Source organism: Erpetoichthys calabaricus, chromosome 5, assembly GCF_900747795.2.
Source record: "Erpetoichthys calabaricus chromosome 5, fErpCal1.3, whole genome shotgun sequence".
In the NCBI taxonomy this organism is placed as follows: domain Eukaryota; kingdom Metazoa; phylum Chordata; class Cladistia; order Polypteriformes; family Polypteridae; genus Erpetoichthys; species Erpetoichthys calabaricus.
Window position 1 is genome coordinate 156919753 of NC_041398.2, and position 21662 is coordinate 156941414.

The 21662-nt window shown below is 39.2% G+C and overlaps 1 protein-coding gene across 5 annotated transcripts in view; it reads right to left on the reverse strand.

Moving 5' to 3' along the window:
* The window catches only part of smarcad1a (SWI/SNF-related, matrix-associated actin-dependent regulator of chromatin, subfamily a, containing DEAD/H box 1 a), a 275401-nt gene that overhangs the window by 98512 nt on the left and 155227 nt on the right, over positions 1-21662 (reverse strand). For all 5 annotated transcript variants that reach the window (XM_051927736.1, XM_051927737.1, XM_051927735.1 and 2 more), the window contains 4 exons: positions 19152-19211; positions 18639-18714; positions 13472-13607; positions 12645-12776 (listed from right to left, as the gene is read on the reverse strand). In XM_051927736.1, coding sequence (XP_051783696.1) covers positions 12645-12776; positions 13472-13607; positions 18639-18714; positions 19152-19211 — 404 coding nt within the window. The remainder of the gene's footprint in view (positions 1-12644; positions 12777-13471; positions 13608-18638; positions 18715-19151; positions 19212-21662) is intronic.

The window sequence follows — 21662 nt, forward strand, 5'->3', positions numbered from 1 at the left end:
TGCAAGGCAGGAATCACTGAACACATAACTAAAAGAAACGCTTTTCATATATTAGTAATAATTGATAAAATGTACACATAAAGTGTATAATGTGTGAAGATTGAAGTCCAAATATTAAATAAACACTGTCACAAAAGGTACAAGTATAGCAAAACAAGTGCACTTTTATTAAAGAGCATAATTGTAGAAAAATAAATCGGTTTAGGGTACAACACTGACACGATAGCTTTGTTGGCACAGCGGTAAGAACTGCTCTTATTCTTACTATTATACAATAAAAACACACATTTGATCCGAGTCTGTAACAGCCGGTGTAAATTTATGGTACTTGTAAAAGTTAGGTTGTTTTTTTTCTTTTCAGTTTTATTCTCCCAGTCACATTCATGCTGCCCCCGATCTGACATTGCTGTTTTCACTTAAAGACATGCTATAACAGAGGTGAATTCCAATGATGATGCGGGTTCTACATCGGAGAACGAGAACAGAAGCCCTCCCTGCAAGAAACATCCATTCACATATAAAAACAATGCAGCTGCACCAGGAATAAAGGTGAAAGATGGCACCGTTTGGATGCAGCAACAGGTCGGGCATCATCCTGCCAGTCAATGTGCCACACACGTGTCCTTCAAAGAAAAACCAGTGCTTACAAAGTTCGCCAAGGTATCGTGCAAAGTCCTGCTTTTGATTATGTTTTCTGATGGTCATTGTATGAAAAACATTTACATGTTACTTATATAAAAGCCAGATCAAATGTTATTTACCTTGATTTATTTACTCGTCTTCCTACAGCGTAAAGTCACAAGTAGACTGCAGAGCTTCTTGTGTTTGATTGATAAAGGCTTCAGGAATTTTAGTGTTAAGACGGCTGAGCAAACCCATGTATGCTTTTTCAATCCTACAACCACACACTAGTTGAACTGCACTTAAGGTTATACATAAGGCAACTATTAGCCATAGTTCTGTTGCTTTCTAGGGATATTATACAAACGATAGTAAGTCACTCTTATTCAAGTATTACAGTAACTTATAAGAGAAAAGCCAAGCAGAATGACACCTTTTATTGGCTAACTAGAAAGATTACAATATGCAAGCTTTCGAGGCAACTCAGGCCCCTTCTTCAGGCAAGATGTAATACAGAAACTGAAGTTTCCTATGTTTATATACACACTCTAGGACAAGAAACAACATTGGTAAATATTTAAATGAGAGATTTTGTATGTAAAAAATTAATAGATTCATTCAGGCTAGGGTTAATTTAGCAAGAGAGAAAAGAACAATGTATTGTCAAGATCTCTGGATAAGATAACTGTCCAACAAAGTCTTTTGAAGTTTGTAATGAGTTTTTTTCAAAACAATGTGGGTCTGTAGTCAGGTTGTCTGTCATTCTGAGAGATGTAAACAATCCTCATATCTGGTACAGTAACTTATAACTAATTTATATCATAAAGAGTTCCATATGTAGCTAAAGCCACTTTAGTATACAAGCAACTCTCTACGCTAGTGTTTAGATCTGGCAGTGCCATGCTGACGGTGTATGCATGTTTTCCAAATAACGATAATTATTCACCCTATACAATTCTAGGCACCTCACACCACACACAATAAAGAGACTAGAGCTGGGAGAACTTTTTGCTTGAGTTCAGCTGTGGCGGTTGGGTGGAAGGGATAGCAGGCTGCTTGTGCTGATCGATACATTTGCAAAACAAAAGACGCTGATGAGGAGTGATGCAAAGGAATTTAAGGTGGCCCAGGATTACGAGTTTTATCATAGGCTTCAGGGATTCTAGTGTTAAGAACAGAAGCAATAAATTGGACTCAGATAAACAGCTTATGCTCCTCTTCTGTTGTTGGTTATGAGGCTGTAGAAAAGCTTGGAGAGTTCAAACTTAACTCTTTTAGGGCGGATGTCGACTTTTGTCGACAGGAGGGGTTGAGGGCGAATGTCAACAAAAGTCGACATCCAGGGATAGAGGGCGACAATCAGCTGTTAATGGCGACAAAACTCACTGTCACGTCGCAGGCATTCCCTCTGTGCTTGGAGGAATGCTAGACTCGTTGACTTGGCAAATAATCCTTACGTGTGCCCGAGTTGCAAAATGTAAACAATGGCAAGATGGTATCAACATGTCACAAGGGAGCGAAGCGAGTGCAGAAAAGAAAACACTTGGCAGACAATGTTTTGCGCATTATCGCGGAGTTGGACTCTGATTTTTCGGAATCGGATTTTATTGACAGTGATCAGGAGATCGAACAAGAGAGTGAGAAGAAGCATCAGCTGATCAGACACCAGCCGATGCCGCGCCTGCTGATCCGCTGCCAGCTTAGCGCATTCGCGCAGCCGATGCATCTATGGCAAGGTTCGCGTGGGAGGAAAACACAGACATTGATCCGTGGGCTACCGGACTTCACAAGACGGCATGGCTTGCTGTTGGACACGACAGATCACCAGCTGCTGAACTACTTCAAGCTGCTCTCTCCTGATGCTGCTTTTCAGCTACTGTCAGACGAGACAAACAGGTAGGCAGAGAAATTTTTTGAATCGCGGGCTGCGCTTGCATCGCATTCTCATTTTTCAAAGTGGAAACCAACAACAAAAGACGAGATGAAGCGCGCTGTGGCATTACAAATAGAGATGGGACAGAACTGGTGATATAACTTCAGGGAGTATTGGTCCAAACGTGCTTTGTCCCCTGGTGGCTTTGGACAGGTTATGCAGCGTGATGATAGGTACGTGATGCTGCGAAGTTTTATTCACTTCTGTAATAAACAGAAGCAAATCCCATGGGGTGAGCCAGGCTATAACGCCATGCATAAAGTTCAGCCCCTGCTTGACATTGTGGAACCAACACAGAAACAATTTAATCAGCCTGGCTGTGATTTGTCTGTGCATATTGTAAGCAGTGCGATGTGGCAATGACTGAATTAGGCTGCTTTGAGCGAGATCAGACTTTGCTGTGTAAAATGTATATGATATGTATGTGAAATCATAGAGTATGCAGGCTCATACAACATGCAAGACAGTAACATTTGTCAAAAGTAAATATTTGTTGTTGATTTCAATTGCTTTGTGTTCTTTTTTTAAAAAAAGTTAGTTTTTGGAAAAATATTCAGCCCTGGGAGAAAAGAAACAAAAAAAAAATTAGCCCTAAAAGAGTTACTATCTGCTTCAACTGACAAGACCAGATGAAAAATTCCTACAATTGATCTAGACAGACAACTGAAGTTCCCAGAAGAGGTGGCAGCAACACCACTGAGACCACACATTGTCTTACTCCCCAAATCCTCCAAGCAGGTTATACTTAAGAGCCTGCTGTTACAAGGGGGATCAGATATGACAGGCCAGTGAAAGGAAGAGAGAAAGATATGCAGAGCTAGAGGAACAGTGAAGGAAGCAGGGGTGGCGGGCAATGTACAAAGAGAATGAAGCAGGATGCAGAGGATTTGATGGCCAGTCCTTCTCTGAAAGATGCTTACCATGTTTAGCATCTTTGAGGCCAACAAGAGAAGGTCCGTAAAATTCACCATAGAGGCCGCTGAAGTGGTGAATAGGTGGTTGAGTATTAGGAGTTGAAAACTGTGGGGGAGAATGCAACATGAGATGAAGCTGGGGCTTGATAAACCTCAGCTGGGAAACCTGGATGAGGGAGTCTTAAGTTAAAAGATTTAAAACTCTTGATGACTCCAGGTGTAACAGTGCTACTAAATAAGAACTGCATCTCCCAGCAGTCCTTTATGGGGCTGCTGGGGTCAAAGGTGGTCAAAGGAGGTTAAAAGGAGGGCAGAGGGCAAAAGGTAAAGGAAAAAGTTGTTTTGTGGTTGTACGTGGTGTGTTGTATTTCTCTGTCGTTTTGCCTGCTGTTTAACTGAACCATATTTAATCATTGTGTCCTGGACTGTATTCGTTTGTTGGGGTCTGGTTCGTCTGTCTACCTGTGTTCTGAGGACTGCGTTTGGATTTCATTGGCTTTCCCGGAAGGAAAGGAGCGCTCCTGAACAATCCATCTGACTTCTTTCTTTCAGCATCTACTGGTAGGACTGTGTTTTCCTTCACCCGTTCAAATTAGAGATCGCAGGACTTAATTTCGTCACCTCTCATTTTCATCCGGTTTGGTTTTCATGGACTTTGCGGTGTGGTGTTTGTGTAGATATGTTAAAAGTAATATCGCCAAAAGGGTCAGGGGTGGTTTTATTGCTTTCATTCAGTTAAATTTTATTTCATTATATTCTTAATTGTTTGCCTTTCCCAGTGTGCTTTATTGGTTTCTGTTGTGAGTGTGGGTCGATCCAAGGCTGGGGACATTTCCTGGGATCTCCTCTATTAAAATAAATAAATCATCGTAACCTTTGACGGTGTGAATCTTAGCGGCCCCTGACCGCTACACAGGAACATCACTAAAGATGTATCCTAAACATAAGTTTGCATCGGAAATTGTCTTAAGGAAGGGATGTGTCTAGAACTTGGAGTCCAACTGTGCAAAATTGAATTTACTGGACATAATTTAGAAAGGAATATGGTTTGTTCCCTGCCTTGTGCCCTATGCTAGCTGGGATAGGCTCCAGCAGACAAAGGTTCAGGACAAAGCGGATTACAAAATGACTGACTGACATACCTTTTTATGTAAGGTCCTTCAATTCTCACTGCATATTAGGACAAAAGCCAAACGATAAAATTGTGTACAGGTACAGATCAGGGGAAGGGTATAAACCATTCCTAAAGCTTTGTGTGTTTCAGAAGCACCGTGACCTCAATAATTGTGAAATAGAAGAAGTCTGCAACCACCAGGAATTTTCCTAGAGTAACTGGGCAAGAAAGGCAAATAGGGAAATAGTCAGGGAGGTGACCGAGAACTTAATGGTCACTCAGACAGAGCTTTAGAAGTCCTCTGCTGAGATGGAAGAATCTGTGCGTAAGGAGGAAACTTCTGCTTGTAGTTTGCCATATGGCATTTACAGGATTCAGAGAAAAAGAAAAAAAGATTCTCTAGTGTGATGAGATAAAAACTGAACACTGTGGGAAGAACCCTAAGCGCTACATCTGGTGAAGGCCAGGCACTATTAATCACCTGTCTAATACCATTCCTACAGTGAAGGAAAGTGACAGCAGCATGTTGAGAAGGAACAGGTGTTTTTCAGTGGCATGGGCAGTGAGATTGGTCAGGATTAATGGAAGAATGAATGCAGCCAAATTCAGAGAGTTTCTTAAATAAATCCTAGTCCAGAGTGCACATGATCTAAGACTGGGGAGATGGTTAGGGTTTTCCTTTCAGAAACACAATGAACCAAAACATACAGCCAAGACAATGCTGGAGTAACTTTGGGACATGCCTCTGGCTATCCTTGAGTGGCACAGCCAAAGCCCAGCATTAAATCCCAAAGAACATGCGTGGAGACACCTGAAGTCATCAGTTTACAGCCATTTTCCATCAAATCCATCTTGCCCGCTCAAATCTGCTAGGGAACACCGTCTGGTGATGTCTTCTCTACGTGGCATCAAGTCTCAATCCAGGCTCTTTTCCTATGTAGTTCCTAGTTGGAACATGCTGTCCACTTCCATCCATACTGCTGACTCCCTCAATGTATTTAAGATGCAACTGAAGACCCATCTGTTCTGTGAATATCTGTCAAATTGTTGAAGATATTTTATACTTTGGGTTAATTTGTTTAAGTTTAATTGCTTTTGTGATTGTAATCTATGATTGTAAATGTAAGAGTTAATACATCTTTTCACTTGTGGCAATCAACTTTTGTTACCCGTCTTATTACACTTGCTGAACAAAAAAAGTGTCTGCTAAGTAAACAAATGGAAATCAAGGAAGCTTGAGAGGATCTGCGAAGAAGAATGGGATAAACTGCCCAAATCCAGGTTTGCAAAGCTTGTATAGACTTACCAAGGAAGACTCAAAGCGTTTAGCAGGTAAAGTCCTGAATTAAGGTGCTGAGTACTTGTATGAATGAGAGAGTTCAGTTTTCAATTTTCAAGAAAGTTTTAAATATTTCTGAAAACATTTTTGCTTTGTCGTTATAGGTTATTGAATGTAGATTAAAGGTTTAAATGGCAAACATATTACTTTAAAATAAAATCTACAACACAATAAAGTAAAACTGTACCAATTGTATCTGTCCACTATCAGTATTTACTGAAAAAGCAACAAAATGCTACAATTGGCTATTAGCCGATTGTTAGAAATATGCTGATATTTACTGTGGATTATTTCCTTTGTAAAAATATTTACCATGAATTTTCAGCAAAGAAACTTAACGGATAGCAAAATGTGTACAGTGTTGGCTCACTTTAGTGTTTGTGCATATGACATAAGAAATGCTATTTGCAAACTTTGCTCTGCAAAAATTTCATCAGAAGGGAATACGTTTCAGCAAATCTGGTTGGTCACCTTAAGGCAAGGCATACTAAGGAACCTGAAGGGATATGGAAAAGCAAATCTGCTTTAGTCAAGAATGCACAACTTCCAGTGCTGGCCAAGGACAGCAGAACTTTGTCAATAGCGCAACCTTTCGATAGCAGAAGACAATTCGATTCAGACAGTGCAATAGTTCAAAGTATTACTGGGAAAGTAAACAAATTCATCTCACTTGATAATCAGCCTTTCTCTACACTCAAGGACATTTGTTTTTATAGGTTGACAGCACATATCCGTAAAGCCTTGTTAAACAATTCCAAGTTGGCGTTCTCTTTTTTACATCTGCCTACAGGAAATGAACAACGGTGTAGCCAGTCACATCCAGAAACTATTCAACATGGTGTAGTACTTGGTTTTACAACAGGTATACAGAATTTTGATGTTAGTCCACACACCAAGTGAAATTCAACTGCTCAATGGATAGACTGCAATTTTAAGCTGCGGAAGGTATTGCTTCATGGTCAAGAATTAGCACAAGCCATCTCCAATGTACTAAATGATATATTCAACAGAAAGAAAACTGACAAATCAAGAGTGCATGCGGTCTTGCATGACAATGCCAGAAATTCAATTAGAGCTATGAAACACAATGGCATCCCAAGTTTACCTTGCATGGCACATAAGCTTCAGCTGGCCGTTAACTAGGGCACGTTGAGTCAGTGCCGTGTCACAGACCTGGTTAACATAAGCAGAAAAATAGTAGGTCACTTCTAGCACTCCCCTCTTGCTTACTCATGACTGTAATCTTTACAAATGCAGTTGGGACTGCCTTAAAATTGACTCGAACAGAATATCACAACCCTATATAGCAAGTTGCATATGATACATAGTCTACTGGAGGAAAAGTGAGCACTTACCTGCTTACCCTGCAGACTATAAGCTACCTGCAACATTGAATGCCTATCAGTCAACACTACCAGAAAATTTAGAAATACTTCTTTCTCCATTCAATCAAATTCCAAAAGAAATAAGTGCAGCAGACTCATCAGCAGTTGACATGATCCCGCTTTTGGAATCACTGAAACAGACAGTGAACAAAATGACAGATAATGGCTATGGAGTTAAAATCACAAAAAATACGCTACTGGATGCATTAAGTAAGCGCTTCAAGAATGTCTCTAACTTCCTTTATTTTATTGTAACTATGCTTGATCCGAGGTATAAAAACAAGTATTTGATGATGTGGCAAACTGAAGTCTGCGGCTGACTAGCAGCTTTTAAATAAATAATTGCCGCACTCGCATCTTTGTGTGTGGGGGCGTGGTAGCGTGGCAAGAGTGGTTTCTATATGCGATGTTGTAGCGGACCCTGACCCTGCACATAGTGCACAGGTGTATAATCGCCTGTGACCCTAATTCATGCCGAGAACTGCTTATTGCCGCAGCTGTGCCACATCCCCGCTTTTAAAAGGGAAGTACAAATGCAGTAGAAGAAAGAAAAAAAAAAGGAGAACGACGAAAGGGAGAGTGGAGGTTAAAGGAAGCAGCGTGAAGCAGGCAAGCAAGAGCTGGTGCAGGAGCGAGCGAGCGCAAGTGTGAAAGGAGGTAGATAGCCATGAGGTGGAGAGCGTGTGGCTGCCACTTGGAGCTGGACCACTCAGCTGAGCGATTCAGAGAGCTGGAGCAACCAGGAAGTGTGCAGCTCGCCGCCTAAGTCTGGGAAGGAATGGGTGACAGAGGTTCAGATGGGGAGCCATTCTGTTTTCATGGATGGGAAGGACCCGAGTCTGGGTCTGAATTGTGGACCTTGCAGTTGACCCAAGTAAATGGCAAGTACCCAGACCTGCTGACCACAGTATGATGGAAGGCTGTGTCTGTCAGGTAGGCGCCCTCCTTACCTGCAAGGTCTGGTCTGGATAAGCTGAGGAGACGTCAGTTGACGGATAGCAACATGGCTTTGTTTTAAGGACAGATTCCTGGCTGAGTTTTAACCTCATTTTTAATGGATTTTCTATTTATTGGATTTTAACTTCCACAGACACTATCTTTTAATTGGATTATTTATTTATTTAGAACTTTGCACTTCATTTTGTTACATTGTTTTTTTAGTTGGTTTTTAATAAAAGCACTGTTCACTTTTTCACCATCTCCTTGCTTTTGGTATGTTTGTCCTCATCTGCCAAGCTCATCCAATTACGTTATCAATAGTTCAAGTGGGTCCCAAAATGAAAGAGGGAGCATGGGGCCAACCCGCACCATCACAGATGTCAATTTAAAGCAATGCACGCAGGAAATGCTTCTAACTCTGAAATGTGATTTTGTTGGCAATGGAGACGGTAATCTGTATGGTGTCAGATATTGTGTCAGAATCATTATTAGAGAAATTCATTAACATGTTCTGTATGTAGTGAATGTTATTATGTAAAGCTCAACAGGTTTTGTTTTCTGTTGTCCTTTCAAAAATTCTAAAATCAAAGCTGGCAGGTGGACACAGGTGGTGGTGCAAATGCAGAAAACCAGTTGGACATGTTCACACGGATTGTTCAAGATAATAGTCCCGCAACACAGAGGGCAAGTTTGTCCACACAGGAAGTTGTTGGCTACCTAACAGAGCCTACCATTCCTAACCACGAGAAGCCAGACACATTTTTACTGGGGAACTAATCAAAGCCGTCATCCTCACTGGCACAGCTGGGGGGGAAGTGCCTGTCAGCACCTTGTACCAGCACTGATAGTGAAAGTCTATTTAACTCTGTGTCTCATGCAACAGATGAAAAATGAGCAGCTCTTATTTGTCAACAACGATTTGGGTCACACTAGGTGGTCTGCTTCCAAACCAGTTAATGCATAAAGCTACAGTTGCCTGCACTGAATTAAAGTGATGACCAATGACTTAAAATAAGAGCAGTTAACACTAGAATTACCAGAGTCTACGAAAAAACTCGTACATCTGGCCCACCTTAAAACTGTTCTCACCTCTCTTTTGTCTTCTAAATGTGCTGATTAAGATGAGCAGCAAAAAGCCGGCTATTCCATCTCCCACCATCGCAAAACGTTCACTAAGTTTTCCCAGCTCATGCCTTGTTTGATTATCTGGGAGTGACTGAACTGGAGTTTTAGAGTGGAAATAATAGATCATTATTTGGAAAACACGCATTTCATGTGTGTTCCGTTTCTGCAGTAATCTGTATAAACACATTTTTAAAACATAAACTTTTTCATATTTTAGTAATAAATGTTACAAAATGTAGGCATAAACAAATATAATGTGTGAAGCCTGATGGCCAAACATCAAATAAACACTTTCACAAAAGGTTCAAAGATGTAACAACACCTTCTGTGGCGTAACACTGAGATTTGCTGACTCAGAGCACAGCAGCCCTGCCGCACCGTAGAGACCAGAGTTCAATTCCCCGCTGGGGAGGAAGTGTTTTTTTTTCTTTGTAGCCTCAAACGGACATAAAATTTATAAATTGGTATGCACTGTAAATCGTTAAGTTTAAAATGTCGATTGCGGTTATTTCTGTTCTATTTTCTTAATTCATACTTTTTTACTTAGAGTCACAACAGGAGCTTATTCAGGTTATTCAGCTTCTGATCTGACTCTAACAGCACCAGTATAAATCACACCCAATCTGACGCTGTGCATTTTCAAATAATATTGCATTACTTCGACAATGTTTTCTGATTGGTACTATTCGCGTCATAAAATGATTTCTTCAAAACGTCACATATATTTGTTTTGAGATAATGAATAGAGCTGCAAATTACAGGTGCTTGTTCAGTGTAACAGGAACCATAGCACAGAGAGGTGTGTTCACTGCAACAAGTACACATGTCATAAATGTAGGAAGGGCGCTCCTCGGGTGAGCTATAGCACGTCTTTATGTGAAAACAGCAGTGTCAGATGGGGAGTGTCTGATGATTGCATATAGTGCTGAAGTTACTGCTCTTTACTAGGCTTTCCTCTGCATGTTCTGGAGTACAAAAGAAACAGCATACAGCAACATGTGGGGACTGGCAAGATTGGGGGGAAAAAAAACACGTGGTTCTATGTATCGTGATACACTGCTGAGCTATAGAGCGTCTTTATGTGAAAACAGCAGTGTCAGATGGGGTAGGGAAGGATCCTGAACGCGACTAAGAGAATGAAAAGTGAATTAAAAAAAACGAAAACAATGCTAACCTTTACAAATATCATAAATTACACGGCTGTTACAGAGTGAAATCAAATGTATCTTTTTATTCTAAAATAGTAAAAATAAGAGCAGTTCACTTCTCAAAAGAGAGTCGAGCAGGATCAAACTCATGACCTTTTGATTCCCAGTCAGCAACTGATACTGTTGCGCCACAGGGCTGTCATAGTAAATAAGTGTCAATGTCACACTCTAAGGCAGCTTTTTTTTCTGCAGTTATATTTTTGAATAAAAGCGCACTTGTTCTGTTATATTTGTACCTTTCGTGAAAGTGTTTCTTTGATATTTGGACTTCAGGCTTCATACATTATATAGTTTATGCCTACATTTTGTCATTTATTACTAGAATAAGAAAAACGTTTCTGTTTTAAAATGTGTTTACACAGATTACTGTAGAAACGGAACACACATGAAATGCGCGTGTTCCAAATAACGATCTATTATTTCCACTCTAAAACTACATTTCACTCCCAGATAATCAATCAAGGCATGAGTTGGGAGAAGTTTGTGCACGTTCGGTGGGGGGATGGAATAGTCAGCTCTTTGCAGCTTGTCTTTATCTGCACATTTAGAGGACAAAGGACGCTGGTGGAGAGGTGTGAACGGATTTAAGAAGCGATTTAAAGTGGGACGGATCTACGAGTTTTTTCGTAGGCTCTGGTAATTCTAGTGTTAAGTTATAAAATTATAGAACTCAGAGACTGCTTTTGTTTATTTGGAGGACAAGAGTTTGTATCATTTTCATGTCAGAAAATAAATGTACATTGGTTTTTCTTAATTTGCAAATGTCATTTATTACACTTTCACAGATATACTTAACCAATGCCAGAAGAACAATCAAACAATCTATCGGTTGGGTGTTTTTTCTTTTCAAATAATCAGTTATTAGTTATTGGCCAAAAATTTTCATATAGGTTCATCACTACAATTAAGTATTTAGAAAATACTTTGGAATCGACTTTATTTCCCAGAGAAAAGAAGACTTGCATTTTTGTGCTGTACTTTCAGCTTGAAATTGAAACCATATTGCCAAAAGTTCATAACAATAGTTCAGGACATTTCAAACTTAGCCAAAGGGAAATGCATCTACTTGTATTAAACCACAATATAAAATGAATCTCTACAGATGGTAAATGTGTAGTGCTACCCTGAAGTTAGCCATCACAGCAATTAAGAAAATTTCAAAGAGTATTAGCAACTTTTTCTTAGAAGACAAAAATAAAGTGTCAATGTTTAAACTAAAAGCCTCCTAATTATAAATATATATTAACTGACCTACTCTGAAGTAGTAGTGCTTTTATCGGATTTTTTGATTACCAATTTAAATTAGTGGCAAAGACACTGAACTATGAACAAGACCTCTGGTTAAATACATCCATCTATCCATCCATTTTACTAACCCACCTATACAGATCAGGGTCAAGGGGCAGCTGGAGCCTATCAGCAACCATCAGGCACAAGGCAAGAACAAAACAGCACGAGTCCATCACAAAACGAAGACAGACATGCTGGGGCCTATGTAGCAACACCAATTCACCTACCCTGCATGAGTATTGACTGTGGGAGGAAACTCAAGCAGACATGGGAAGCTCAATGCAAACTCCATGCAGGGAGCACCCGGGGTGCAAACCTCAATCTCCTTGTTGTGAGGCAGTAGAGCTGTACTAATGCACAACCATTCTACCCTTAGTTAAACCCCTACTAATTAATCACTGAGCAAGTTACATAAATATATACTGCATAATATAATCTTAAAAAGCACATTACAAGTCACTTTTATCAATTAAATATCTGTGAAATAAATTATTATGGAAGAGGTAATAAAATGCAACTTCTCCATTTTCTTTGGACTGACTCATGTAAATAACACAGTGTAAAAAAACTTTTGTAAATAAGCTTCAAACAAGAAGAAATCAATCTAAATTATAAAACAATCACCCTCATTAATCATGGTTGCAAAGTCCATTGCTAACTTGTAGACAATTAACAGTTAACCATGTTTATACACTGTAAAGTCTTTGTGGTTGAGTCAGTGGCATGATACCAGATATAAAGTCACTTACATGTTTTACATGTTTGAATATACTTACCATGGAGAACATCTTTGAAATCTCACTTGCACTGCTTGAAAACATGTTTGGCATAATAAAGTTAAGCAAGGACATCAGTTCCAACAAATTGTTTTGCAATGGTGTTCCAGTGAGCAGTAAACGGTACTCAGCCTAGTTTGAAAGGGAAGAAAAGTATGTATACAATAGTAAGCAAAATGAATGCATATTATCAGCAGAACGGATGCAAGAATCTTACTGAATATTATGTGCAAATCCCACAGATTATTATAACTAATGCAATAAAAACAAATTGCTTATAAAGCATCTAAACAACTTTGTATTTGTCTCACTAAAACTGTTCTTTATCATTCTGACAACTTACAACTGTGGTTCTAAAAAAGCCACACCACTCTAACTCAAGGAATTGAAATGGAACATTGACAATATACATGTTAGTCTGAAATCAAACCAAGGCCTAAGTGCTAATTTAGCCTCTTTAAAAATCTCACAATTCTCTGTTTTATGTATAAATGAAGTGAAAACATTGTTAATGTGGTTAATGATAATTAAAAAAAGAAAAACAGACGCACTCAACACAGCCCACCCCCAAACTAACTACTAATTTAACACAGATTGTTTGCAATCTGAAAATTGTCATCCTTTCAGGCATACAAGTTGAAATTTACATAAATTGCCTATACTTTGTTCACAACTCTCTACACCACCTTGTGGATAGAACAAAATACTGCCATTACAACAAGTATACTGCCTGCTGCCTTGAAAATACCTGAACATATGTAGGATATAAATTACACCAAAGATGGGTAGTAAGAGATCAAGACATATAGATAGCTGAATGCACTTACGTTCATTGTCATAAGGTGCTTGTAGCGCATAGAATTCATATTTTTCAGCATGTGACCCTCATCAAAAATTGCATAGTGAAGTTTTAGTCTTCTGAATAAACTACGATCATCAGCACTGCTAATACATAGGGAATACCTGCCCAAAAACAAGTAAATGTTATTTCTTTAAAATTGTTCTTTTCCTGCAGCATTACTGCATCAATTCTGTTTTGAACCTTAAACCCTAATAAACTGTTTTGTCTTGGTTTACATTGAGTGACTGCTGTTTCTTCCGTTCCTCTACCAATAAATTAAGTCACTACTGTATATAGGTTATATTTCTATATAGTTTAACTGGATTACACATTCACATGTGGCATTAAAATACTTCTCCAGTCAGGATAGAATTCACATAAATTAACTACATATGCACAACAGTTTGGGGTTTAGTGTTCGCTCTTGTTTATCTATCACTGCATGCCGTAGCTACTAACCTTTTGTTAATATAGAAACAGGATGCTCATAATGACCCAGCAACAAAAAGTTAAAAGATGATGACATGCCACAATGCCATAACTTTAGTGTTTAAACATGATGGCAAATATTTGACAAACTCACACACCACTGCAGCCACTACACAGTTGTTATGGCTTGCTGCCTTTCCATGGCTTACTAGTTTGCTAAAACAGCCCTACAAAATGCTGTTGTCTTTTCTGCTGAGTTGGTTATGGAAAACACATTTGATTTCCACTCATATTAAATGAGGCTATTGGAAACACTCTAGTCCACAGGATAACAAATGTAGCTTTTGTAATTCTGGTATGAAAAAACCATAGCAACTAATGATGCATTTTAAAAATTTCACTTTCAGAAACATGTAGTCATGCTTAATTTAAAAAGTAATACATAAACCAAGGCAGCAGTGAGCAGCTTGGTTATTACTTATCCTCAAAAAAGCTTTCTCATTTGGGGAATTGATTAAAAAATTAAGGCAATAGTAAAATAACATTTAATAAAATAATTAAATTACCATACAGACTGTTTTTAATGTATTATTAAGTATAGGTAGTCCCCAGGTTACGGACATCCCACCTACGAACGAGGCCGCAGCTGTTACGCATGTGCCTCATTAACTGCTGCTCCGTCATCTTTGGCTGGAGGATGCTGCAAGTAGTGGCTGGAGGGGTGCGATTTCGCTGCTCGCGCAGTGTAGTGTCCCTCGGGCGGCTCCCAGCGGCAAGCGAGCAGTGACCCATGGTCCATAGTCACCGCGGCCACAGCTATTGCTCGTGTGCAGGACAGAGGCTTAATGGGGTGGTTCGCTGTCCGCCCACTACGCCGCCGTAGCTACTGCTCCTGACTGAACACAGGCTGGATGGAGCGGTGTAGGGCGTTTCACTGCCCGCCCACTACACATGTCTCCCCCCGAATCATTTCGGTGGGCGGCTGGCAATGCTGCAAGCAGTGACCCGGTTGTGGCTGAACGGAGGCCACTGAGGGTGAATGGGGCGGCGGGGGGGTAGCATTGTAGTGTGCTTCCGGTGGCTGCCTGTTGAATGGGGGCGGTGGTGGGCGATTCACTACACGCCTCTGGCCGCAGCGTGTTTGTTCTTGGTGGGCAGGCTGCATACTGTAGTGGAGGTGACTGTGTGGTAGGTGGGTGGTGAACCGCCCCTTGCTACTCCCATTCATTCTCAATAGCAAGCCTGCTTGTACTGTTACGTACATAGCAGGAAGTTGTCTCTTGTCAGTACACCAGACGTGCTGACTAGGGGTGCCTTCCTGCTGTGATAGTGTGTACAGTGCTGTGCAGAAGAGCTCATCATAACCTTTTGTCTTCACCCTTCAACAATGTCTCTGAAACACAAATCTGATGCAAGTGCTGGTGATACAGTAAAGAAGAGAAAAACCATCACCATGGAAAATAAAGTAGAAATAATTAAAAAAATCAGAGAGAGGTGAAACTCCATCATTCATTGACAGAGCACTGTGTTACAGTTGGTCAACAATAGCATTTATTAAAATAATGTATCTGTTCCAACTTACATACAAATTCAACTTAAGAATAAACCTAAAGTCCCTATCTCATTTGTAAGCTGGGGACTGCCTGTATAGATATATAGATAGATATACAATACAATTTATTTCTGTATAGTCAAAAATCACACAAGAAGTCACGCAATGGGCTTTAACAGGCCCTGCCTCTTCACAGCCCACCAGCCTTGACTCTCTAAGACGACAAGGAAAAACTCCCAATATATATATTTATTTATCATTGGCTGAGCTTTCAAAGTAGCAACTTCCTTTTAATATATGACATGCCTTATGGAAACAGTAGTATTTCAGCAGTGACATTAAGTTTATTGGATTAACAGAAAATATGCAATATGCATCATAACAAAATTAGACAGGTGCATAAATTTGGGCACCCCAACAGAGATATTACATCAATACTTAGTTCAGCCTCCTTTTGCAAATATAACAGCCTCTAGACGCTTCCTATGTCCTTTGATGAGTGTCTGGATTCTGGATGGAAGTATTTTTGATCATTCTTCCATACAAAATCTCTCCAGTTCAGTTACACTTGATGGTTGCCAAGCATGGACAGCCTGCTTCAAATCATCCCATAGATTTTTGATGATATTCAAGTTAGGGGACTGTGAAAGCCATTCCAGAACATTGTACTTCTCCCTCTGCATGAATGCCTTTGTAGATTTCAAACTGTTTTGGGTCATTGTCTTGCTGAAATATCCAACCCCTGTGTAACTTCAACTTTGTGACTGATGCTTGAACATTATCCTGAAGAATTTGTTGATATTGGGTTGAATTCATCTGACCCTCGACTTTAACAAGGGACCCAGTCCCTGAACTAGCCACACAGCCCAACAGCATGATGGAGCCTCCACTAAATTTGAAAGTAGGTACCAGGTGTTTTTCTTGGAATGCGGTGTTCTTCTTCCGCCATGCAAGGCGCTTTTTATTATGACCAAATAACTCAATTTTTGTCTCATCAGTCCAAAGTACTTTGTTCCAAAATTAATCTGGCTTGTCTAAATGAGTATTTGCATACAACAAGCAACTCTGTTTGTGGCATGAGTGCAGAAAGGGCTTCTTTCTCATCACCCTGCCATACAGATGTTCTTTGTGCAAATTGCGCTGAATTGTAGAACGATGTACAGATACACCATCTGCAGCAAGATGTTCTTGCAGGTCTTTGGAGGTGATCTGTGTGTTGTCTGTAACCATTCTGACAATCCTGCGCATTTGCCGCTCCTGTATTTTTCTTGGCCTACTAGACCTGGGTTTAACAGCAACTGTGCCTGTGGCCTTCCATTTCCTGAATATATTCCTTACAGTTGAAACTGACAGTTTAAACCTCTGATATAGCTTTTTGTAGCCTTCCCCTAAACCATGATAGTGAACAATCTTTGTTTTCAGATCCTTTGAGAGTTGCTTTGAGGATCCCGTGTTGTCACTCTTCAGAAGAGAGTCAAAGGGAAACACAACTTGCAATTGACCACCTAAAATACCTTTTCTCATGATTGGACACACATGTCTAAGACGTTCAAGGATTAACGTGCTAATCCAACCAATTTGGTGTTGTAAGTAATCAGTATTGAGCAGTTACATGCATCCAAATCAGGCAAAATTACAGGGGTACCCAAATTTTTGAACAGCCAGTTTTTCACATTTGATTTAATTTCATACACCTAAATATTGCTTCACTAAAAATCTTTGTTCAGAAAACACCCCGGTACTCAGGTGTTCCTAGGAAATGAAAGGCATACCATGGTTATCTTTTTTGTTGAAAGTACAATAAATTATTATGCAGGCTGGGAGGGTTCCCCAAACCTTTTCATATGATAGATAGATAGATAGATAGATAGATAGATAGATAGATAGATAGATAGATAGATAGATAGATAGATAGATAGATAGATAGATAGATAGATAGATAGATAGATAGATAGATAGATAGATAGATAGATAGATAGATAGATAGATAGATAGATAGATAGATAGATAGATAGATAGATAGATAGATAGATAGATAGAGACTTGTCAAGTCTTACACTACTTTTCAGGTCTGCAGAGGTAAGACATTTGGTGATGCCACCTCTGCATGACATCAAATCTCAATCCAGATTCTTTCCTGTGTAGCTGCCGGCTGGTGGAACAAACTACCCAACTCTATTCAAAATTATGACTCCCATAATGTCTTAAAGAAGAGTTTGTAGACTCCCTTGTTTGGTAAATTATTTGTAACCTAAAATTGTGAATTTTGTGTTCTGTGCTCTTTACTTGTGAAAATCAATTCTGCTCCCTTGTCCTGGTGTACTTTTTCCCAAAGTACCACCCCAAGATTGATGTTTACTTGATTAGACTGACCTCTTTTATACATTGCATTGGATAAAAGTGTCTGCTAATGTAAATGGGGGTAAATGGGTAAGTAATATATAAAAAAAAATTTGGTGGTGTATTCCTTTAACATACCGATAGTACTAGGGTGTTGTACCGTGTTAGCCATTATGAATATTCTCTTTAACATACCGAGAAACATTTTGCCATTCATCACCACTAGGTGCCACCAAAAAACAGGTACTGTACTGAGAGGTGGCCTAATAGGGAATAATTTGAGAATGTGCTTGAATTAACCTTTATTGAAATGTTAACAACAGCCTAAAAGCACAAAGAAAAAAGCCTGTACTAATGTCAAGAAAATGCAAGTTTACTGGAAGAAAAAAGTGGAATAAACCTGTGAATAATATTTTCAATTGCAGCATTTTTTTAAATAATATTGTGCTTAATATTAATGGAGAGAAACTCAATGAAGCCTGCTGATACATAACTTTGTAGCTGGATACTGAAAACAAACCTACTCAATAAGGCCAAAAAAATGTAACCATTCTCCAGACTGCAAACTACAAAGTAAAAGCACAATATGTTGAAACAGGTTACTGCCAAACATTATCGGACTCTTCATTGTGATCAACATTTAATTAAACAAAGACAAAATGACAGGAGAAAAACAAACAACCATAATATAGAAAATAACCCAACATTAAATGCCTAAATATTGTTTTGTTGTAATGTCTTGAAAATGCTTTTCTGTTAACTATTGCTTATTCTTTTTTGTTTTTATCTTTGCTGTTGAGACCCTTCCGTTAAAATTATAAGTTTTACTTACGTAGAAACAATGACATTAAAATCCACAGCTTTGCTCATAATATCATGCCTGAGATATTTACGGTCCTCTACTGACCCTGTTCAGTTAAAATAATAAAAAAGAAAAAAAAATTCAGTAAAAGCTACAAAAAGCTATAAAGTAGCATTCTCAGACTCATTAATCTAATTCAAGGTTACAGAAGGCTAGAACTTATGCTGGCAGCACTGGGTAAATGGCAGTAAACAGCCCTGGACATGATGCCAGTCTACTGTAGGGTTCTTTCACACTCATACTAGCATAACTTAATATAGGGACAATTTGAAATCACCAATTAACCTTGTATGTCTTCAGCGATATGGGAAGAAAAATGGAGTACCCAGAAGAAACCACACATACATACAAGACAAAGAATTTGCAACTTCCACATAGTCAACAATCAGGTTTGGGATTCAAAGTTAGCAGCACTAACCATAGTACCTCCAGGTTATTCCCAAAACAGCCATAGAATAAACAAACTTACTAACGGACACTTACCGTAGTACACTAGAACCCTGAGAGAAGGACACCATTGGTTAAGCTCTCTCACCCAATTATCTATAAACACAAAGCAGGCAACAGGATATTACTACAAATCTTCAGTGTTAAAAATGAAGGTAAGCAATACTGAAAACAAGCACATTTTCTAAAAATGCAAATATTGTGAAATGTAACTATATGCTAATTGATTTACCATTGGTTAATAAGAGAAGAGGGTTTGAACATAACTCAAAAGTAACTTAAATATTGAGGGCCCAAGTAAGCCAGATTTAAAATGTTGCTACTTTTCTTACTCTTGACTCTTAATGAAATGAGTAGTGTAGTATAGTCTGTGAAGTCAAGGCTCAAATTTATATGCCCTATTTGCTCCAGAATCTTGAATGGTAAAATTATTAAATACAGCTTAAATCAACAAATGCAGTACTCCCCTGATTGCTGCTAATGAGGCAATAGTTTGAACGTAACACTGAAGACTTCAAAATTATCAAATGTGTCAACTTTTAAAAAGGAATTTGTTCTGCACAGTGATTCAGGTTTTAAGACATCATACACATTAAATAAGTGATTAAATAAGTGCTTATCCAAACTCTTTACAAAAAGATTTCTTCAATTTTTATAATGCTTCAGTATTACTGAAAGAAATTTCAGGTTCCTTTCTACATGCACAATCCCAACATCATGAATGTGGCACCCTTAGCTAGCTTTCTGAAAGGTAAAATTAGAAACTTAAAGCTAGGGCATTTCTGTTCCTGGAGGTCTGCAGTTTTTTCATCTATCATATTTTTTTTTTTAATTCAATATCATTCTTCTTCTTCTTAACTGAAGCGATTTGTTTAACCAGACCAGTCATGAGTTGTCTATATGGAATGCCTAACAATCAAAGAATAATGTATATTAATAGTTTTTCCATTTTTCTTTTTTTTTTTTTTTGCTTTATTTCAATTCACTTGTTTTAAAACTTTTTACTTTTTAATTAACCAGAAAGCAATTAATCATGAGTCATAAAAAAATAAGCATGACAAAATACAATTATCTAAACTGGCAGCAGCTTCATCAGTATTTTGGCTATTGCTTTTAGTAAAATATTAATTCTTAGAAAGGTATTATTATTTAAATATTTATTAATTCTCAGAAAAGAAAAGCCAGCCTCAGGGGATGCACAAACCAGTGTGTTTCTTCGTGCTGGTCCCAAGCCCAGATAAATGGGGAGGGATATGTCAGGAACGGCATCCGGTGTAAAATTTTGGCAAATCAATATGCAGATAACAGTACAAATTTCCATACCGGATTGGTTGACCCCAGGGTTAACAACAACTGCCACCAGTACTGTTAGCCAACAGGGTGCTGGCGGAAATTGGGCTACTGTTGGCCAAAGAAGGAGAAGAAAAGGGGGGAGAAGTGTCCAGAGGCAAAAGGACAGGATCAAGGTAAAGAGAGTGGAACTGAGGGTAGGAACTTTGAATGTTGGCAGTATGACTGGTAAGAGAAGAGAGTAAGCCGATATGATGAAGAGAAGGAAGGCTGATATATTGTGCGTGCAAGAGACTAAATGGAAGGGGAGTAAGGCCAGGTGGATCAGAGGTGGATTCAAATTGTGGGAGGAGAAATGGGGTAGGGATTATTCTAAAGGAGCAGAATGTCAAGAGTGTTTTGGAGATGAAAACAGTATCAGACAGAGTAATGATTATGAAGCTGAAAACTGAAGATGTGAAGATGAATGTTGTCAGTGCATATGCCCCACAAGTTGGGTGTTTGATGGAAGAGAAAGATTTCTGGAGTGAGTTGGATGAGGTGATGGACAGTGTAACCATGGGACAGAAAGTGGTGATTGACGTGGATTTCAATGGACATGTTGTTGAAGGGAACAGAGGAGATGATGAGGTGATGGGTAGGTATTGTGTCAAGGAGAGGAATGAGGAAGGACAGAGGATAGTGAATTTTGCAAAAAGGATGGGCATGGCTGTGGTGAATACGTATTTTAAGAAGAGGGAGAAACATAGGGTGATGTACAAGAGTAGAGGAAGATGCACACAGGTAGATTAAATCATACGCAGAAGAGTCAATCTGAAGGACATTAAAGACTGCAAAGTGGTGGAAGGGGAAAGTGTAGTTAGGCAGCATAGGATGGTGGTCTGTAGGATGACGTTGGAGATCAAGAAGAGAAAGAGTGAGGGCAGGGCAAAGAATCAAATGGTGGAAGTTGAAAAATAAAGACTACAAGGTTGAGTTTAAGGAGGAGGTAAGACAGGCACTGGGTGGCAGTAAAGAGTTGCCAGACAACAGAAGTAGTAAGAGTGACAGCAAGAAGGGCGTTTGGCGTGACATCTGGACAGAGGAAGGAGGAAAAGGAAATCTGGTGGTGGAATGGGGAAGTACAGGAGAGTATACAGAGGAAGAGGATGGCGAAGAAGAAGTGGGATAGTCAGAGAGATGCAGAAAGTAGACAAGAGTACAAGGAGATAAGGCACAAAGTGAAGAGAGAGGTGCTGAAGGCAAAAGAAAAGGTGT